This window comes from Octodon degus, unplaced genomic scaffold (assembly GCF_000260255.1).
Source record: "Octodon degus isolate 3935 unplaced genomic scaffold, OctDeg1.0 scaffold00342, whole genome shotgun sequence".
Taxonomy (NCBI): domain Eukaryota; kingdom Metazoa; phylum Chordata; class Mammalia; order Rodentia; family Octodontidae; genus Octodon; species Octodon degus.
Genome location: NW_004524918.1, coordinates 261,074 through 281,268, shown reverse-complemented (window position 1 = coordinate 281,268; position 20,195 = coordinate 261,074). Strand labels below are relative to the sequence as shown.

General features: G+C 43.2%; 1 protein-coding gene across 1 annotated transcript; it reads left to right on the top strand.

Moving 5' to 3' along the window:
* The first annotated feature begins 315 nt into the window (after window positions 1-315).
* Window positions 316-19,178, top strand: Aldh3a2 (aldehyde dehydrogenase 3 family member A2). Its single transcript, XM_004647926.2, has 10 exons — window positions 316-676; window positions 2,390-2,621; window positions 3,240-3,325; window positions 5,713-5,921; window positions 7,378-7,495; window positions 9,341-9,482; window positions 11,311-11,477; window positions 13,203-13,302; window positions 17,641-17,876; window positions 19,050-19,178. The coding sequence occupies exons 1-10, from the start codon at window positions 524-526 to the stop codon at window positions 19,128-19,130; spliced, it is 1,524 nt and encodes a 507-aa protein (XP_004647983.1). The 5' UTR covers window positions 316-523; the 3' UTR covers window positions 19,131-19,178.
* The last annotated feature ends 1,017 nt before the right edge of the window (window positions 19,179-20,195 follow it).

The following is a 20,195-nucleotide window of genomic DNA, read 5'->3' as shown; positions in this document are numbered from 1 at the left end:
CAGACACCCCTCCAGGTCGGTCCGCCGGGCGCTTCCTGTCTGGCGCCTGGTTCCCCGTAGCGGCTCGCCATCTCCATCTCGCGACTATGGTACTTTTCACCGAAGCCACTCTGACGCTCCTCTCCCCAGCACCGCCATCCTACTCCTTGCACTCCAGCATCCCTGCACCCATCCCGCGGAGCACCGCCCCGAGGGTCAGCTGACACTGGCTTCCGAGCCCAGCTCACATGCGGGACGCGAGGCACTAGGCGGGGCGTCTCGGTCGCGTGGCCCTCCTGGGCCAATGGGCGCGCGGCTCGGGCGGCGCTCCGCGGGGACCGGGTAGGCGTTGGGACTTGGTGGGTGGTGTGGCGGCGGCTGGGCTAGCTAGAGGTGGGACCCGAGCCGGGTGCCCTGGGACCTCCAGCCGGAAGGCGAAGACTCGAAGGAGGACAGGCACCGGCGGGCGCGCCCCAGTCTCCTCGCCTGCGACGCACCTTTGCCGCAGCGCCCCGGCATTTCGCCTTTCTCCCCGGGACTAGCCATGGAGCGCCAAGTCCAGCGGCTTCGGCAGGCGTTCGGGTCCGGCCGCTCCCGACCCCTGCAGTTCCGGCGACAGCAGCTGGAGGCCCTGCGGAGGATGGTGCAGGAGCACGAGAAGGACATCCTGGCGGCCATCGGCGCCGATCTGTGCAAGGTACGCGCGGCTGCGGGGAGCGTCCTGGGCGGCGGCCGGCGGCGCCTCGGCTGCGAGCGCCTTCCGCCCGGGCTGGTGCTTTTTGCCTTCGGAGTACGCAAGCGCTGTGGGATTATCCCACTCAGCGGCGCGGACGAAAAGCGGGTTTGCTGCGGACTGCCTCGATTCCCCAGTCTTGCAGAGAGCCAGCCCATTTGTGTATCACACACGTAGTTCTAAGAGTTAATCTTTGTATTTGTGATTATTGTGTCTGTGGCCGTCTTGCCCATTTTTCTGTTGCATTTAGGGTCCGTTTACTTGTGATTTGTAGGAACAGTGTGTACTCCTGGATTTTAGTAATTTTTTAGCCTTAAATATGGCAGGTTTGTTTTGTTTTGGCCTGTTTCTTGACATTTATCTTTGTTTTCCTTTGTAGACAGTGGTGTTTTTCGGTTATCTTTTCACTCTCAAATTTTCCTAATGACTTTGTGTAGGACAGTATTAGGTCAGTGTTCCTCGGACTCAGGTGCATTGACAGTCACCTGGAGATCTTGTTAAATTCTGAATTGTGGTTCAGTTTGTCTGGGTGGGATTAGAGATTCTAAGTTTCTTTCTTTCTTCTCCTCCTTTTTTTTTATTTTAGGGAAGGGCCTGCGTGGTGATCTACCTGTTTACAGCCTCTCCAGAGCTGGGATTACAGGCGTGTGCCACCATACCCAGTCTCAATTGCTGTTTTAGTGCACCTGGGGATCAAACTCCGGGCCCCTATGCCTACTTACAGGCGCTTTAATCCGTTGAGCTATTGGGCCACCTCTGAGATTCTAAGTTTCTGATGAGGTTCCAGACATACCTAATCTTCCCTCTTGGAAGCACACTTCGAATATCAAAAATTTTAAGTAATGTTTAAGGTATATACAGTACCCTCTGTATTTGCTAGCAATGTTTCATCTTTTTATGTGCATTCAGACATAGTAAGGCCTTTCGTGGGGTCTGTGATTATCCCTTCCTCAAGAGATTATTTCGGGTAGTAGTGATAGCAATAGTACTAACAGTAGTAACTATAAAATTTCTTTTAAAGTGCTTTTGGTGGAGAGGGGATATAATAGTTAAAAGGATGGAGAAATTAAGACTCAAAGCCTGTAAAGCATTCCTTCAAGTATCGAATATTTGTGTATATAATTAACTGAAGAAATACAAGTTCTCTTCTCTTGAGAGTATGTATGTATGTATTTATTTATTTATTTATTGGTACTGGAAATAGAACTCAGGACTTTGCACTTGCTACACAGGCTTTTGTGCCACTGAACTATATCCCTGGCTTGAGAGTTTTAAACTTAATTTAGAAACATCATATATAAAATGTGACTATAGTTATAAACCAGTGTATTGGCCAGTGAGATAGCTCAGTGGTCTAAAGCACCTGCTTAGGCAAGGTTAGGCAGACACAGGGGACCGCAGTTTGATCCCTGGCACATGCTATGAAAGTCCCTCTCACAGGGGCTATTATTGAGAGACGTCTTCCTGAAAGAAGTAATGTTTAAGCCTCATTTTAAAGGGTTTAAGGATTCAGAGGCATCACAACTATTAGGAATTTTAAGAAGGCGCAAAAGGAATCAATCTGTAGCAAAATAACTAGACTGATAAAGCTTATGTATCTGGCCTGAGGTTTTGACATTCAAGGGTACATATATCATACTTATTCAGCAAAGTTAACTGTTTTTTCCTTTTTACCAGACTGAATTCAACGCATACAGTCAGGAAGTCATTACCATCCTTACAGAAATTGACTTCATGCTGGCAAATCTTCCTGAGTGGATTACTCCTAAAGCAGCTAAGAAGACCATGCTGACCTTGCTGGATGAGGCCTGCGTTCGACCAGAGCCTCTGGGAGTCGTGCTGATTATTGGAGCTTGGAACTACCCATTTGTTCTCTCTTTGCATCCACTGGTGGGAGCCATCGCTGCAGGTGAGGTGCCAGTTCTATTTTTATACCTTTCTAAAGGGACTTATTCTTTTTCATGTTGATTGTAAACTAAGGATGATGGCTAATTTAATGCATTTAATTTGGGGAGATGCATATATATATATATATATGATATTTGTATGATTGCTTTTTGAGGTATTCAGGGATGAACCTGTGAAAGTGGAAGGCATTTGATTCTGTAGGCCGAAGAGGAATTGGGAGTGAGGTATCCATATTCTGATACGGTTTCAGCTGCTGTCTGGCTGGGGCCAACCATCTGATTCTACCAGACCAGTTTCTTCATTCCAATAAAGGTTATGGGGAGCATGCTGCTTCGGTGATTAGCAGGTGACTAGAGATTAATTTCTTTGGAGGATCCAGACGGACAGCTTTGTGTTGACATAGCCTGCTTACTTACTGATTGAGGGCAGAGAGGAAAATCCGAAGGGAGAAGTAAGAGAAGAGTGATAGAAGATGGAGCATGATGGAACCTGTTGTTGGTGGCGTGAAATAAGTGGAGTACTGTACCTAGCCTGTACTTTCTGCCTGAACACTATTTTTGCTAATTATTACAGTTACTAAAGTATTAAATGATACCCTTCTACTTTTTATTTTGTTTAGGAAATGCTGCAATTGTCAAGCCTTCTGAATTAAGTGAAAGTACAGCCAACATCTTAACCAAGCTCCTCCCTCAGTATTTAGACCAGGTAAGACTATTTTTTTAATGTATTTGGTACAGGGTCTCACTGTATAGCTCAGTGGGGCTGGCACAGTATGTGGTATTGGGGATCAAACTCAGGTCCTAATGCTTGCATAGGCAGGTGCTTGCTGAGCTGTCTCTGTAGTCTGGTAAGACTATTGACTGTTTTTTTCTTTCTTTCTTTCTTTCTTTCTTTCTTTCTTTCTTTCTTTCTTTCTTTCTTTCTTTCTTTCTTTTTTGTTTTTTGGTACCAGGGATCGAACCCAGGACCTTATGCTTGCCAGGCAGGCACTTATGTTGCTGAGCTATCTCTATCTCCTTGGCCCATTGACTGGTTTTCAACATAGCTATTTATTGTAGAAAACACCCACTTGATTTTCTTGCTGCTGTTGTTTGCAAGATGCTGTTTGCAATTTCTTTACACTGCCAACAATGGGCTTTATAAAAGTTGTTTCAAAGTATGTTGTGTAATAGCCCAGCTATGTTGGTTACATAGCATGTTTAGGCCCATGGCTTCAGGAGTATCTCTGCTATTTACAGATATTCTACCTTTTCGCATTTCAGATTAATCCTTATTTACACTGACATGATCTTAGGCTTATTCATTTAATGAATTAGTTCATGAAAGGCAGGTACTGTGTTGGGTGCTAGCATTTTTGTCACTGACAATTTCTCTTCTATTATAACGTAATGTCAGAGAACGTCAGCTTTAAAATTTGCATGTTTGTGATATGAAAAATACAGAAAAAAAGTTGCTTCCTGAACTACGCTCGATTAAAGTGCTGGCATTATAGAGTATTGAAGACTAAGAAAAATATAGGGTCAGCCAGATAGCTCAGAGGATTAAAGCCCCTGCTTAGGCAGATGCAGGGACCTGGGTTCGATCCCCACTGTGCCAGCCCTGCTCCCGGGGCGTGCTGAGACTGTAGTTGAGACTGGTGTGGTGGCGCATGCCTGTAAATCCCAGACCTTGGGAGGCTGAAAACAGGAGGATCACTATGAGACAGATCTGTGTAGTGAGATCCTATAGACCCTGATTAAATGCATTATAAAAAGAAAAGAAAAATATTTCCCAAGCTGTGGGGTGGTTTATTACTTTGAATCAGAGGTTCTTTGTCCCCTAGGAAGTTTATGCTGAATTTGTATAGACAGTTGCCCCAGGGAGGAGTCTTCGTTAGCTTTCAATAAAAGACAAGTATGCGCGCTGTATTGGACATGTTAATTTGCAATGGCCTTGAGACTAACTCTGGCTCCTTGAATAATGCTGTTCTTTGTTTTCATGTCACTATTATGGCAGTGCACAGAACAGTTTTGCTCTAATAGTTGTGGTTATCCAATCTAGAAGGATAAAATGGAAGATAGAGAGATGTCATGGACTGGGTAGGGCTTAGAGCCAGCAGCTGGTTCTGCTTTCCCCAGCCAGGGTAGATTCTTCAGTGGTTGACTCTGTCTGGAGGGGAGGATGGCAGTGTCCTGCCTGCTTCTGTTAGCTCATCAGGGAATCAGTCTTACATGCTTTCTAGGTTAAGTCATAGAAGAGTCAAAACTTGAAACAGGTGGTTAAACTTGGTAAGAACTAATTAGCCTTTTGAAGCGCAGGAGATCAGGTGGAAAAGCAGTATCCACACCCAGCTTTGCTTTGTTTTCACGCCTCAGGATATTTTAAGCTTCTCCTTGTCTCCCTTCCCACTTGTGCACCTTTGTTACTTTGCATGCTGTTATTATTCAAAGTGGTTTTTCCCCTTTAGAATAGCTGCTGATAATAGCACAGTGCATCTAAAGGCTTAGTTCAGAGAAGCTGTGTGAATTCTCCCAATAACAAGAAAAACTGGAGTGCAGAAATGTTACTTGCTTAAGGTAGCAAGAGCTAGTGAGTGGCCGAGCCCAGCTTCAGTCCAGGTATACGTTCAGCAGACAGGAACTTGGTTTCTACTTTGGGCTAAGCGCTGCTCTGTGTTGCATTAAAACAACAACAACAATAATAATAACAACAACAACAACAACAACATACGCCCAAACCATTTAAATTAAGCTACGCAGCTGTGACCTGTTCAGTGCATCTGGACAGCTGCTGCTTTCTCACTTGAGTTCTTCTGTGCCTCATTGTGCCACACCACACCCACCCTGTGCATGTCCCTGGTCCCCACATACAGTCACTTGCTTTCATTGTGTTCAGATTAAAAACATTAGACTCTCTAGTTAGTTTCATGTTGGCTGATGGTTCCGAGTTACTAGCAAACTTTCTCTGCTTGTCCTTGGTCGCTTCCCTCTTCATCCCTCGTGGGGACTGGTCTCGATCTTCCAGTTTTACTTCACTGTCATGTTAAAGAAATGACTGATGTGGCAGCAAAGGATTTATTTGGCAGTACAAACGTATGTTTCTCTTTCTTTGAGGACCTGTATGCTGTTATTAATGGTGGTGTCGAGGAAACCACAGAGCTTCTGAAGCATCGATTTGACCACATTTTCTATACGGGAAGTGCTGCTGTTGGAAAAATTGTCATGGCAGCTGCTGCCAAGCATCTGACCCCTGTGACCCTTGAACTGGGAGGGAAAAGTCCATGTTATGTTGATAAAGATTGTGACCTAGATGTTGTTTGCAGGTGAGGTTGGCTTTGGTTTTCTGAGGTTTTCTCTGCACAGTTGAGGGTTTTCCTCTTATCCTTTGCTCTTGAACCCCATCCTTTTATGGCTTCAAAATCTCTCATTAAGCTTTTGCAGTTGATGTGCCCATGAGGAGCAGAAGTCTTGCACAAACTGTCTTGTTATTGTTGAATCACATATCCTCTATCAGGTTGTCAGGAATTTTGGGAACAGTCTTTCTCTTTTTGAGATTACAGATAAATCTGGCAAGAAATTTTAAGAATCAGGAAGTAGATAATACAGAGTGTTGCCTATACCTAATAAAATATTTATAGCCTCAATTGAAATGGTAAGATATTGATTTTTTTTTCTTTTTCTTTTTCGTACTGGCATTGAACTCAGGACCTTGTATTTGCCAGGCAGGCACTTATGCTGGTGAGCTATCTCCAGCCAAGTATATTGATCTTTTTTTTTATGTACTTGATACAGGGTCTTACTATGCAGCTTGAACTTTTAGTGGTTGTCCTGTTTTCAGCCTCCCCAGATTAGAGGTGTGCACCACCATGCCTGGTCCCAGTGGCTGGCTCCACATGCCTGGGGGCGGGGCCGGCGTTGCATGTGGTGCTGGGGATCGAATCCTGTCCCTGTGCTTGTGTAAGCAGGTGCTTAGTTCACCAAGCTATCTCGCTGGCCCAGTATATTGATCTTTTATTGGCAAAAATCAGTATTACACATCTTTCAACTTTGAATACCATCTTTCAATTGGGAACTAGAAAATAAAAGGTTTCAGGTCATCTCTGCTGAGCCACATTTATCTGTCAGGAAGTACTAAAACCTGGAGCTGCCCCCATGCTCTGGGTGCTGTGGCTTTCTTTCCCGGTCAGACACAGCCAAGGGGAAGACGAGGAGTTAGGGCAGGATTCAGGTTGGCTCTGGTCTTAGGCATGGGATTGCCAGAACAAAAGACCATGATAAATGTCATGGTGTTGTGTCCATACTTAGGGTTTTCACAGTGGGTAAGACTCCATGTAGAGGGAAGTGGTTGCAGGTGCTAGCTGTACCCTGGACATCTTACCAGCAGGTCCTAAGGCCACAGCTAGAGGAGGTAGAATCTGAACTGAACTCCTGTGATTCAGGGCAGCTGTTAGCTGGAGAAGAGAGGGAAAGGGGTGTTGGAACGATGTTTTTTTTTTTTTTTTTTTTTTTCACTTTCCTGCAGTAGCTTCGCTGATTATCAAATACTATTTCTGCATGCTGAAAACTTTCCTATATAGTACTTACAATATTTTCCTTGCATTGGAAAATGCAGTTTACGTTCTAACCAAGTGTTTTAGAGATGGTTTTATTTTTGTCAGAAATTGCCAGGTAAATTTTTTAATCCATTTTGGTTGGAATACATTCAAATGGCACAAAAACATATGTGACAAGTATAAATTGTACGGAATTATTCAGCTCTTCTGGGTTTTTCCCCCTCAGACGCATAACCTGGGGAAAACTGATGAATTGTGGCCAAACCTGCATCGCCCCCGACTACGTTCTCTGTGACGCCTCCCTGCAGAATCAAATTGTGCAGAAGATTAAGGAAACTGTGAAGGTCTGTGTTCAAGCCATCTCATTCCGCTTATTTCCTTAAGACAAGGGTTTGTAGGCAGCGTTGTTGCCCCTTCCTCCCATAGGAAAATCCCAGTATTATATGTGGCTGAATTATCTTACAAGCTAGCAAAGGACAGAACAGTACAGACAAGCTTTCTGTACCTTCTACAGAGTGGGAGCGAGGGTAGGTTGTTGTAAATCTACTTAAACTGTGTAGTTGTTTGTAAAATACATTTTAAGACAAGTTAAACTGCTGTGTCTGTGGATTTGCGAGATGCTGCCAGTTCCTTGAAGTATAACCAGAAAATCTTTGGGCATCCTGGCCTTTATGGATTAAAGTTGGTCATCAGTATGTTCAGGATGGCCAGTATTATCAAGGAGTGAGTTACTCAAATGCCAACTGTGGTATGCCCTGTACTTGTCAGATTCTTCAGATGTTTAAAGATCTGTGTGTGGGGGGCCAAGGAGGGTGTGTGGTAGTATCCTACACTAAGACTTGAAGGAAATGTGGGATTTAAGTTGGTGGAAAAGAAGAGGATGACCAGTGCGACTAGTTCAGGGCTAGGGATCACTAAGCCCCCTTGCCAAGAGAAATTCCTGGAGCAGTCACTGCTTACTCAACCATTGTTAACAACTGAGCACTTAAAGGAAAGATCAAAAATATCAAGAGTAATGTAGGATCAGAGAATGAAAATTGTGTACGAGGATGTTTAAGATCGGATGAAGTGCTAAGATCTTGAAGTGAGAATTAGACATCAGGGTTGCACCTGGTGGTGGATCTGGACAAGGGAATCCTGAAAGCTGGCCAGCGATGGGGGATCTGGGATGGAAGAGGGCGTGATGACACCTGTGAGGGTAAAAGTACGTGGGCACCGGAGAAGTGCTGAGTTGAGCACGGTAATGAACTTAGTCCTGAAGGAAGAAGAGCCCCTCTTTTAAGGCGTTTATACTCCAACAATGGAGTTCTCAGTGGAACTACATGTTAGTTACTAGAAAGCCATTTAAAAATGAGTTTCTAGTCTTTATCGTCCAAAGATTCTGACTCAGATGGTCTGAGGTCTCCTAGGTGACCCTGTGATGCAATCAGTACTGAACACTGTTGCTGATGGCCTGAACCTGGGACCCCCGAACACATATTAGCAAGTGCCTGGCTAATCCCTGCCTCCCAGACTTGAGAGTTGCCTTCTCGTGGAGGGTGGGTGAATAATGTTCTTTTTTCTTTGGGATTAAATTCAGAGTTCTTACCAGGCTTTGAAGTGATGTAACAATTCAATAGTTTGCTTTACATAATGAATATTGATTGTATGATACTTGGAAGTTGTATCCTAACAGTGGTTTCACTGTCATCCATGACTGGTGGAAAAACTAGTCCAGCGAAGACACAGACCAACAGAATAGAGTGAAACAGTTTCTGTAAAGGGCCGGATAGTAAATCTCAGGTTTGAAGATCTTCTCAGCAGCTCTCTGCTGTAACTTGCTGCAGGGAAAGAGCAGCCACAGCCACTGTGTGGACAAGTGGATGGCCAGCTGCAGAGCCAGGATTCCTCCCTGACACCCACTGCCCACGCACTCCCCGGGTGTCTGGGGAGACAGCAAGAGACCCAAGAGCCTCGTGGAACTTTGAGAAGCCATAGATTTGTTGGAGGAGGGGACTTATTTTCTTGTCCCTTAGCTGCCCTAAAGCATAAGCTCGCTGCTGTAGTACTGTTAAATATCGGGGGAAGGGCAGTGTGGGAGTCTTTGTGGATATAAAAACAGGTCATTTGTAGGCGTGGAGGAATTTTGTACTTAAAGGGAATTGAAATAATGGGTCTTGGTGACAAATAATTTGTTATTATTTCAATAGGAATTTTATGGAGAAAATATAAAAGAATCTCCTGATTATGAAAGGATCATCAATCTTCGCCATTTTAAGAGGGTACAAAGCTTGCTTGAAGGACAAAAGATAGCTCTTGGTGGGGAGACTGATGAGGCCACCCGCTACATAGGTAATGGAACTTAAGCTTTTCTGTGGAAAAATAGCGGTTTGGTGGTTATATTCATTCTATTTATTGATCCTAAGTGAACTATTATTGATATAGTGTTTTATTATTAAACGACTGAATATTTTGTCTATTACTTTTCGTAAAAGCTATTAAGTGGTTATATGTATACGTGTTTAATAATACTACCTAGTTGTACTAGTTTTTTATATTTATACATGTATTATCTATTTTTTTCCTCAACTGAATTCTACTCATTTGCAAAGCAGAGTAGAACTTTATATAGTTACCTCTGGCTCGTGAATGGGAGCATGAAGGAGGAGATAGGTTCCCCACAATTCTGCAGTAGCCAACACGACCACTTCAGACATGTTTTGCTCTATTATGCTTGGCTTATTGGCTTACTTTTGTTGTATATTTTGATTTTTTTTTTTGCCATGGATATGTATTATTTTGAATTTTGTTATTCAATAGGAATTTTATGAATTTTGTAAAATAACATAGTCAAGTGACTAAAGAAAGTTACCTCAAATTTCTTTTTTAAATCTCCTTATCAGGTAGAATGCTGCAAATCACCCGAAACCCCCAGCTTTATAAAAACAAAAGGAGCTGGGTGTGGTAGCACATGTCTATAATCTCAGCACTGGGAAGGCTGAGACAGGAAGATTGCTGCCTGGGTTACATAGTGATTTCAGGGCCTGGACTACATAGCGAGAACTTGGCTCATAAAATAAACACAACAGCAAAAAGCAAAAGTGTAAAGGATTTAAATAATGGGAAGTTTATTCTCTTATAATGAGCAGTCCTTAGCACTCCTGGTCAGGGTAACTTAGTGGCTTAGTCATACCATCAGAAACAAAAACCCCCAAAATGCCAGTTGTTTCATCTTTCTGTGTCCCCATCTCTGGCATGCCAGCTTCGCTAGGCTAACGAGTGGCAAGAGGAAGAGTCTGTCATGATTAGCTTGGTCTAGTTAGGACTTCTGCTTGAGCACATGATTATGCACAGTGGGTGGATGTCCGAACCAGACTGGTTCTGTGACCTGACAGGGGCAGTGGGTTTTGGAGAGCAGCTTATGTGCGCGTGGTGCGTGCCGCAGAGAGCTAGCCTTTGCCATACTGTGCAGATAACTTGGTAGAAACTAGAGGAAAGAGGAAGAGCCAGTGTGTTACTGCTAGAGTTTTCTTCGTTGATGATGCACTGTGTTTATGGAGCTCTGCTGATAGGTGCCCTACACTGGCATGGACGCCGGGGCCCTCTGTGCAGCTTCTTCAGCATCCCTCTTACTCTTCCTTTGTTTGTTGCTTTTCCTTTGTAGACAGAGCTCTGAACTGAAGAGGAAGTCCTGGCCCCTTGAGCATGTTAGTCTTAATCTGTTTAACGGTTACAGTAAAGGTCAATGAGACAATATACAGAGAATTTGAGTTAAGAAGAAACACTGTTGATTTGACTCAGACTATGCTCAGAAAGATTTGAAAGGATGTAAATATAACTTCTGGTTAAGTATGCCTGTGACTGTGAACAGGGTTAAATGTGAGCAAGAAAAAAAGAAAGATCTGTGTATGTGTCTTTCTCTTGGTTTGTGCAAGTCTCTGATTCACTTGCTTTGAAGAGACTTTTTTGCATCATTCAGTCCCCACTCAGGGCTCTTGTGTTAGAAATCAAACACAGAACTGGCACATGCTAAGAGGACTTTTTTTTTTTTTTTTAAAAAAAAGTAGATCTAACTTAGATGAGGGAAGGAGTGATAGGTGACTCAGTGAAACAGGTATATTGAGAGTTTGTCACTTTTATTTTCTACTTTAGTGGTTTCATTTCATTATTTTCTTTGTAGCCCCAACGATACTTACTGATGTTGATCCTAAGTCCAAGGTGATGCAAGAAGAAATTTTTGGACCAATTCTTCCAATAGTGCCTGTGAAAAATGCAGATGAAGCCATAGACTTCATAAATGCACGTGAAAAGCCCCTGGCTCTCTACATATTCTCTAACAACAATAAGGTAACCTTTTTAGAGAACAGCTCACTATTGTGCTTAAGGGCCGTATTTCTTCTTTGCTGAAAAGTAAATAATAGCTTATATGTCTGTCAAAGTCCACCTAATGAGCTTGTACTCATAGCTTATAGTGTTGGGTTATGAGGTCCCAAGCTTATCTTTGTAACCTTTCTCCTACTCCCTGGGATTAGATTAGAGTCCACAAGTATGAGTATCACAAAGCATTTGACTCACAAACAGTTTCAGTTAGAAGACTTATGTGTGCCAGTGTGCAATGCTTTACTGACATGAATCCACAGGGCTCATTCTGTAAGAGCCTACCTAAGCCGTTGACCAAAGTGGCAATCACGGCGACTCACAGGGAACCAAACAGGGTGAAGACTTGGCCTGTGAGTGGTTGTGATATCCTGGCTTTCAGTGTCTCAAATGACGTGATTGTTAGACTGGTAGAGCCGTTTCACGTGATGGAGCCACTCTGCCCAGCTCCTTTGTGTTGTCAGTGCTATTAATGAACAGTGGCCTCCATGTGGAAAAGGAGGTTCTGAAGAATGAGGAAGCGAAAAGAGGAAGGATAGGATCAGTGTGTAGGAGAAGTTCATAGGCCCGACATTTTCTGGAGAAATGGTGGTGAAGTGGAAGTGTATCATCATGTCACAGTTTCTGAACTTAGAATGCTAATTAGATGCAGCTAGCTACAGATACTTGAAGTGTGACAGATGTGGGGGACCCAATAGAGACCGTCATTCATACAACAGGGACCCGCTGTATAAAGTGACCATAGATAATACAGTGGGTGGGAAACCAGAGGCCTGCTGTCTGTTGGCCAGGATGCAGCTCACTGGGGGCATCTCCCAGCAGTGGGTCACGTGAGGTTCCTTCCCTTGCCGTGAAGATCTGTCCAGAGCTTTTTGGCTAAAAGTCATGTAGGTGCAATGACTTTTACTAGTCAAGTGTCAGGGTGCCTTTTTGGTTCTTAGGCTAACCAGCCACTTTTTTCTTTAAGAAATAGGATGCTAAATCTAGGATCCTAAAGCTTTTTTGCATTTCATGAAGACTGATACCTTTCATCATCTGCTGTAATTTAGAGTAGCGATTGAGGAATAATACTTCTGACCTGTCCCTTATAAAGAGCCCTTTGCTTCTGTTTTGGGGAGTACAACTCTAGGTGTTCTCATGACAGACCCGGAGGTTCAGGGTGAAATCCCTTCATGGATAGCTTGAAGTACTGGGGCTCAGGGAGTGCTTTGGATGTCAGATTTTGGAATATTTGCTTGTACATAGTGAGATTAATTTAAGGATGAGACTCAAGTCTATATACAGAATTCATTTGTTTTATACAGACTATATTCACATATTCTAAAGATAATTTTATACAATATATTTCATAATTTTGTACATGAGATGAAGTTTCAAGGCATGCAGTTGTCTACTTGTAGCATCAAGTTGGAACATTAAAAGTTTGGTATTTGGGAGCATTTCTGATTTGGGTCTTCAGATTCAGATGTATAACCTGTACTAGGTATACATCTGAGAAGTTAAATATCAATTGTGTTTGTTAAGTTAACATGGTTTAACAAGGTTTGACATAGTGTCCCCAAGCCTTAGAACTTCTGCTGGTGTACACAGCTAGGACGTGTGTTCCTGGAGCACACAGCCTACTCTGCGAGGAGCAGCGAGCTCACCCTCAGGCTCAGGTGTCACTGATCAGGACCCCTCTGGTCTGTTCCTTAGCTCATCAAACAGATGATTGACGAGACATCCAGTGGTGGTGTCACAGTCAATGATGTCATCATGCATTTTACACTCAATGCATTGCCCTTTGGCGGAGTGGGTGAGTATTACCTTCTCTTACTCCTGGTACATCTGTCAGAGCACTGCATTTTCAAGTCATTCGTGTAGGCTGTTGAAAGAGCTGGCTGCTGCTTTATTCCTGTGGGTTCCAGCTTGATTTTCCTGGCAGTGGCTTGCGGATTCCCTGCCCCCTTCTTCACCTCAGGCTGAATCTGTCCTGTCACTCTGTTCTCTGTAGAACTGTCCACAGCAGTCATTTCTTTGTTCACTTTATTGCTGTACTTGTTTATTCCCCCCCAGTGGGGGCCAAGAATCAGGTCTTAAAGTAGTAACATTTTCTCTCTTTCTCTGTCTTAAAGGAAGTAGTAAAAAAAGGTTTCAGATTCAGCTGTATATCGTGTACTAGGGGAAAGATAGCAGGCAGAGGCTTTTCTGATACCCCTTTGTTTCCTACTCAAGGTACTTCAGTGGTAATCAGTGCTGCACAGCCCTGGCGGTGGGGGGAGCCACTCCTGGCATATTGCTAGGTTTGAGGCCAGCAGGGGATGAGCAGGAGGACAGATTATCAGTCAACCATGGCAGACACAGCTGAGTCATGGCCGTTGCCTTTGGGATATGACCTGCTTCCCTCTCTCCATCTGAGTCGATTGCCTTGCCTTGAGACCTAAGTGGTAGGCTTTCCTGCTGTCTGGTAGAGATGCTACAAAATGACTGGTGTGGAAAAATTCTTCTAGCAGTGAGCAACTATTTTAAAAGCCTTTATTCTCTCCATTTGTAATAGCATAAATTATTTTCTGGATTGAATAGTTCAGTTTGGTAAGACCATTTATTCCTGATTAAACCTTATTCCATGACCAAGGAACCCTGATTTTGTGCCTGTGTGTGATACAGGTCCCTTCTGGGATGTGAACACATTGCTAAGACACAGGACAGTGCCTGGCATGTGTGAGAGACAGATGTGATTGGTGTATACTCCCAGGTCCAGGCTGGAGGAGGTGGAAAGGGAGAGGATGTTTTTAAGATCAGACAGCAGGATTTCCTAATGGAGTGAATAGGGAGGAGAAGGCTGATGGAAATAAGGATGATTCCAGGGATGTTGGCTGAAATAAGTATAATTTTACAGCCCACATTGTTGAAAGGTTTGATGGCAGGCAGGGGGTTGGCTTTAGGTCCTGAGCTCTTTCCCGCAGGCTCCTGGACCCCACTGTGTTCCTGCAGCAAATGACCATCATTGTTTCACAGTTGTCACAGTTAAATAGGGATTTACCCTATTGTAAATCCAAGTGACTGGCAGGCATATCCTCCTTGGCTAGATTACATGTCCTATTGTCAACCATACCATCTTTTTTTACCTACTTTCCCCAATGCAAAAGCCATACAGCCTCTATAAAAAAACTTAGAAAAGACAGAAAAGCCTAACAATTTGATACCACTATGATACTTGAATATTCAGCATGGTCTCTTACTGTGTCTTGATTTCTACTGTGAGTGGGACACGGGGTAGTGTGGTTGTTCCCGTGTCAGTATGCTTATATCATGATCTGAAGAACTGTGTGCTGTTGTATTATGTGGCGTGCTATGCTTTGGTAACCAATTCCTAGTTTTAGATTATGTTGATTTTAATCTTTTTGGTATTATAATTGTTATGTAGTATATCTGTGTGGTATCTGATTATATCTTCTGGAAAGCATCTTGAAATAGACACAGAAGAAAGGTTTGTATTTTTTTTCCAAAATGAATTTTTTTTTCCCCTTTCTAATTCTGTTCATTTATTTTTTTGTGTTTGAGACAAGATCTCACTATGTAGTTTAGGCTGGCCTTGAACTCACTGTGTAGCATAGGATGGCCTTGAACTTATTTATTGATTTTTTGTTTGCTTTTGAGACAGGATCTCTCTGTGTAGTCCACAGTGGCCTTGAGCTCTCTATGTAGGCCAGGCTGGCCTCAGACTCCTGGTGAGTCTTTCCTGCCTCTGCTTCCCAAGTGCTGGATTATAGGTGTGCACTATGCCGAGCTCTAATTCTAAAAGCATCATACTTAACAGTCTAAGCAGTTAAGCAAATGTAATATCACAATGTTATAAGGAAAACATGCAATAACATTCCAGGTTCCTATTAATATTTTGACATGCAGTTTAGATTATATCATTTTACACTTCTGTCAGTGATATAAGAGTAGGTATCCATTTATTTCCCAACACTGTTATCCATTATGAAATTACTGGACAAGTAAAGTATCTCACTTTAATTGAGATTAAAGTGAGGTTAAACTTTTATAGTTCTCAAATGCTTTTCTATTTATAGCCTTTACTTGAAATTGTTGCTGTGTTGACCCTTCCTCTTGGTAAGTGAGTGGCCTTTTGTAAGTAAGAAAATTCTTGATCACCTCGCACAAATATTTCTTTCCAGGTTTATTTTGTCTCTTCAGTTTAACTGTGGCCCCATGAGATCTTTGGCTTCCTATTTGGTTTAGAAAGGGCTTCCCTGCTTCAGCATTATATAAATATTCATTTGTAGTTTCTTTAAATTTTCTGTTTTTTCTTTTGCATTTAACTTTGGAATTCATTTTGGAATAATTCATTGGTAACAGTCTACATTTTGTTTTCCAAAGAGTAACCGGTGGTGGGGCCATTTTTAAAAAATGATAATTGTTAAATCATCTGTATTCAATAAAAATACATGTTTGTGTCATTCGTCAGGTTTTCTCTTTGGTTTCATTGTCTTTCTAGCTTGTCTTTCTCCGGCCCAGGGCCACGGTTTTAATTCCAGCAGCCTTATCGTTGGCTTTGTAGCTAGCATTTAGTATGTATATCAAGTACTGTGCTGAATGCATGCAAGAACTAGGGGCCGAGTCTAAGTTGCCTGTCTCTAAAGCTCACTTGTTCAGCCAGTCCAGTGGTTTGCTCCTCAGGAACAATACTGCTGTAATATCTGAAAGTCAGTCTCTCATTTTTAATTTTCTTTCTTTCTTTTTTGTACTGTTAATCAAACTCGAGACCTTGCACTTGCCTGGTAAGTGCTGTGCCACTGAGCTGTACCCCTGTCCCTCAATGTGTTCTTGCCTATTAGCTAAATTAATTCTTCCATGTGAACTTTAAAATCACTCACTACCTTCTCCTGGTCAAAGAAAAGAATTCCTTTAAAAATCCCTTGAAATTCTGATTAAAATTGTTTAAACTTAACAGATTATTTTGGGAAGAATTTATATCATTAAAATGTGGAGTCTTATGGGGAATATATTTCATCTCTTCATTTATATAAGTGTCCATCAATAAAACTTTATAGTTTTCGTCATATTGATTCTTTACTTTCTATTTTCATCTAAGTATTTTCACCCAGTTTTTTGCTGTTGTGTTTTGTGTTTTTTTTTTTTTTTTGGCGGTACTGGTGATTGAACTCGGGCCTTGTGCTCCCAGGTGGGCACTTATGCTGCTAAGCGATATCCCCGGCTCTCACCCAGCCCTTCTTCCTTCAGCACTTCCTACATTTCCCCCAGTTACTTCCTACCATGATCGTGTCTGTGGCTGGCTGCTCTGCCCTCCCTTAGGGTCAGAGTCTCTCAGGACTCGCCACTGGCCTTTGCTTCCTGCATCATTCCTTCCCGCATCTTTAGCTGCTGCATCACCCGCCCAGGCCCAGTAAACTGCCTGCACCTCCAATCGCCCTGCCTTCTGCCACCGTGTCACAGTTCCGCTTGTCCCCCTGCCCAGCACACTGCTCCCTTTTCTTCCCTTTGCACCTGTCAGTCTGTTGTGCAGTGGGAGAAATGAAAATTGTCACAAAGCTTGGCTTCTTAGAGGGTAGAGATTTTTGCTTGCTTATGATGCACCTGCATGACCCTGTCATCTTGGTCATCATAACTGTCCAGGGGATAGAGGAAGCAAGTGGCTGAGGTGGGACCAGGGATGATAAAGCTGCATGGAAAACTGGGAAAGGAGCTCGCTTTGAACTTGAGAGATAGACTGATCAGGGTTCATAGGCTGGCATCAGGTTTTGCTAGGGATATGACCTTGGACGGGTTAACTGATCCTGTAAGCTCCTTTTCCCTCTTCAGGAACTGGGCTGAAGATAACAGCACAGTGGGGGTGTGGTGAAAATCATCATAGAGAGTTCATTTACTCTCTTAGCATAGTTCCTGGCATAAAGGAGAACCACAAGCCTAGACGGACTGTAAATTCCTGCCCTGCTCTAAGAAAGTGTCCTAGTTGAAAGGCATGTTGGCTATGCCAGGGGTAAAGTTGGAAGGATTTCCTCAAAAGAGACGGAGAAGTTGGGTTGGCACATCCCAGGCAGCAGTGTACATACGGGTTTTCTGTTGATGAAGAGGTAGCCTGTGGCCTCTGCCCTGAAACCTGTTTCCTCTGTTTCCTTTATTTCAGGTTCCAGTGGGATGGGAGCATATCATGGAAAGTACAGTTTTGATACTTTTTCTCATTATCGTTCCTGTTTATTAAAAAGTTTGAGGAGAGAAGGTGCCAACAAACTCAGATATCCACCCAACAGCCAGTCAAAGGTGAATTTGGCGAAGGTTTTGCTGCTGAAACAGTTCAACAAAGGAAAAGTCGGGCTCCTGTTGCTCTCGTTGCTGTGTGTGGTGGCAGCTGTGTTCTACAAGGTGAGGAGTCCTCTCCCCTCGGGAGGTGCCGGCTGCTAAGTAGCTGCCAGATGCACTGCTGTTCTCCTGTCTTTAGAGTTCCTTTACTTTATAACTCAGTTGCATGTAGACCAGTGATGGCAAACCTGTTGGAGATGAGTGCCCGTACTGCGCCCCCAGCCCACTTATTTATTGTTAAGTGCCAACACTGTGATGAAACCTGAATACTGAGGTTTAGTTTAGAAAAAAAAAAACCCTCACCATTAGCATCTTTTGTCATAAAAGCAAATCCACACCTGTGTGACATAGGTTCGCCAGCACTGATCTAGACTCTATATCAGCTTTTAATTTCAAACAGGGTTGGTGAACTGCAGCCTGCTGGCTAACTACCTGCTGCAGTGAATGAAGTTCCTGGTGCACAGCCACACCCGTTATCTTGTTATAATCTTGATTAATCTTGTTACCATCGTAAACTGCTTTTTTGCTGTCATGGGAGAGTTGAGCAGTTGTAGTAGAGACTAAATGGCCCACAAAGCCAAAATGATTCCAGACTAAGTTTGCCGACCTTTGTTGTTAAAGTTTAAAACATGGAAGAGTTTGCTTGTGGAGTTCTCTGAGGCCAGCCCTCTGCTTCTTTTGGTGTTGGCCTCTCCTGTGCAGCTTTAGTTTTGCTCTTGTATGCTACGCAGTCAGCGAGTGTGGGGATGATGGAGTTCTGTGGTTGGTGATATGGTGGTAAAACAACTTTGGGGAGGGACATTTTATTTGGCCTGAGTGTTTCCTCCAAAGTTGACCATGAGATAGTTTGTCTTTGGTCATTGGTTATTCCAGAGGTGGGCTTCCAGAGAGGCCCTTGTGAGAGCTGCCTTCCCTTGGAAGTTCATGTATCTCTGGGGTGAAGGACAGACTCTGTGAGAATCAGTTAAAGTAAGATGGGGTGAGACCAGTAGGCTTTGGGAGCCCTCAGCCAGCCAGAGGGCCGAGGAGATCCCCCGAAAGCCTTGACAGCACCAGTGAAGAACAGGCATGTGAGCGATAGGAAACAAACATGTCCTGGAAATAGCTATGTTTGTTATCTATATTTTGTTTAAAATTTGAAAGGGGTTGACTAATCTCACAGTAATACTATAGTTTTTATGATACTTAGGGAATTGGAAGTACTGGTTGCATTTGAAATCATTTGGGTTTTCTCAGAAATACCAAGCTGTGCTGAGGAGAAAGTCCCTGTTGCTCTCTCTGGTAGTTCACAGACTGCTTTGGTCCAGTACACAGTGATGAACAGGAAGTTTCAAAGCCCACCTCTGTCTGTTAAGAGTGAGGTAGGAACTCATTGTTTATTTTTCTATATGCAAGATGGACCATTTTGGGGCATGTTTTGTTCTAATTTGCTTTTGTGTAGCTAGAGGCTTAGGGGTCACTTTGAAAAAAAAAAAAGAGAAAAAGTTTTAACTTATTTGTTCATAGGTATCTCTGACGATGGCCTAGAGTATCAGTGTTAAAATTAAATTTACTCATAAGTGTGGGGGAATGAGTTTCCAAGGAACATGTAGGGGTGATGGTACGGTTGCCCTGTATTACTTGCAGAAAATCTATGCCCATGTGTGAATCTCATCCTGGTCCCCCTCTACTCAGCTCTCTGGGGGAAAGTGCCAGCTCATTTAAACCCAGAGTGATTAGACACTGAACTCTTTGCTTCATAATTTGAGAATAACTTAAAAATGTCTGTTGATTTGACAGAAATTGTTAATTTCCTGTCATTCTTGTTTTGAAATTCTGTATTTTTAAAGTTTAAAAAAATTTTTTATTCTCTTTAAAATTAATAAAATCTCTGTTCTGATTTTTAAAAATGTTTGACTTTTGAATTCATAGAGGCAAACATAAATCAAAGCATAGTGTGCATTTGAGGAGCTTGTAGGTCTTCAGGAGGCGGGAGTGTGGATACAGGTACCGTTGGGTCTTCGGTCGTTACCTACGTGCCTCCCCTTTTTCCTGAGACATCGGTCTTGTGTCTTGCCGTGCATGTTCTTGGTTGGCATGGAATTCTTAGCCTTGTGGGTGGTATGGAGGGCTAGACTGAGTCCGGGTTGCGCACCCCTGCCTGTCCTCAACAAGTCCTGTTAGGTGCGGGGAACAGGTCTCTTCCCCGGAGAAGCAGCAGTGTGAAACAACCTGCAGCTGACAGCAAGAGCGTGTAGGTCTCTCTTGGCTTGGTTAATGACTTAATTAAGGCTTTGGGTGAGACCTTTCTGAGCTGTCACGTGAGCTTTAGCTATAGAGTAGAGGAGGTCGGTGTCAGGGATTTCTCAGGTGACTTTCAGCTCCCCTCTGTGTTCATTTTAG

Bases quoted from the DNA above. Each gene is read 5' to 3' on its own strand.
- Aldh3a2 (XM_004647926.2), top strand. From the start codon at position 524: ATGGAGCGCCAAGTCCAGCGGCTTCGGCAGGCGTTCGGGTCCGGCCGC. The intron at 2,622-3,239 runs GTGAGGTGCCAG...TATTTTGTTTAG, and splicing joins GGTGGGAGCCATCGCTGCAG to GAAATGCTGCAATTGTCAAG. The intron at 5,922-7,377 runs GTGAGGTTGGCT...TTTCCCCCTCAG, and splicing joins GACCTAGATGTTGTTTGCAG to ACGCATAACCTGGGGAAAAC.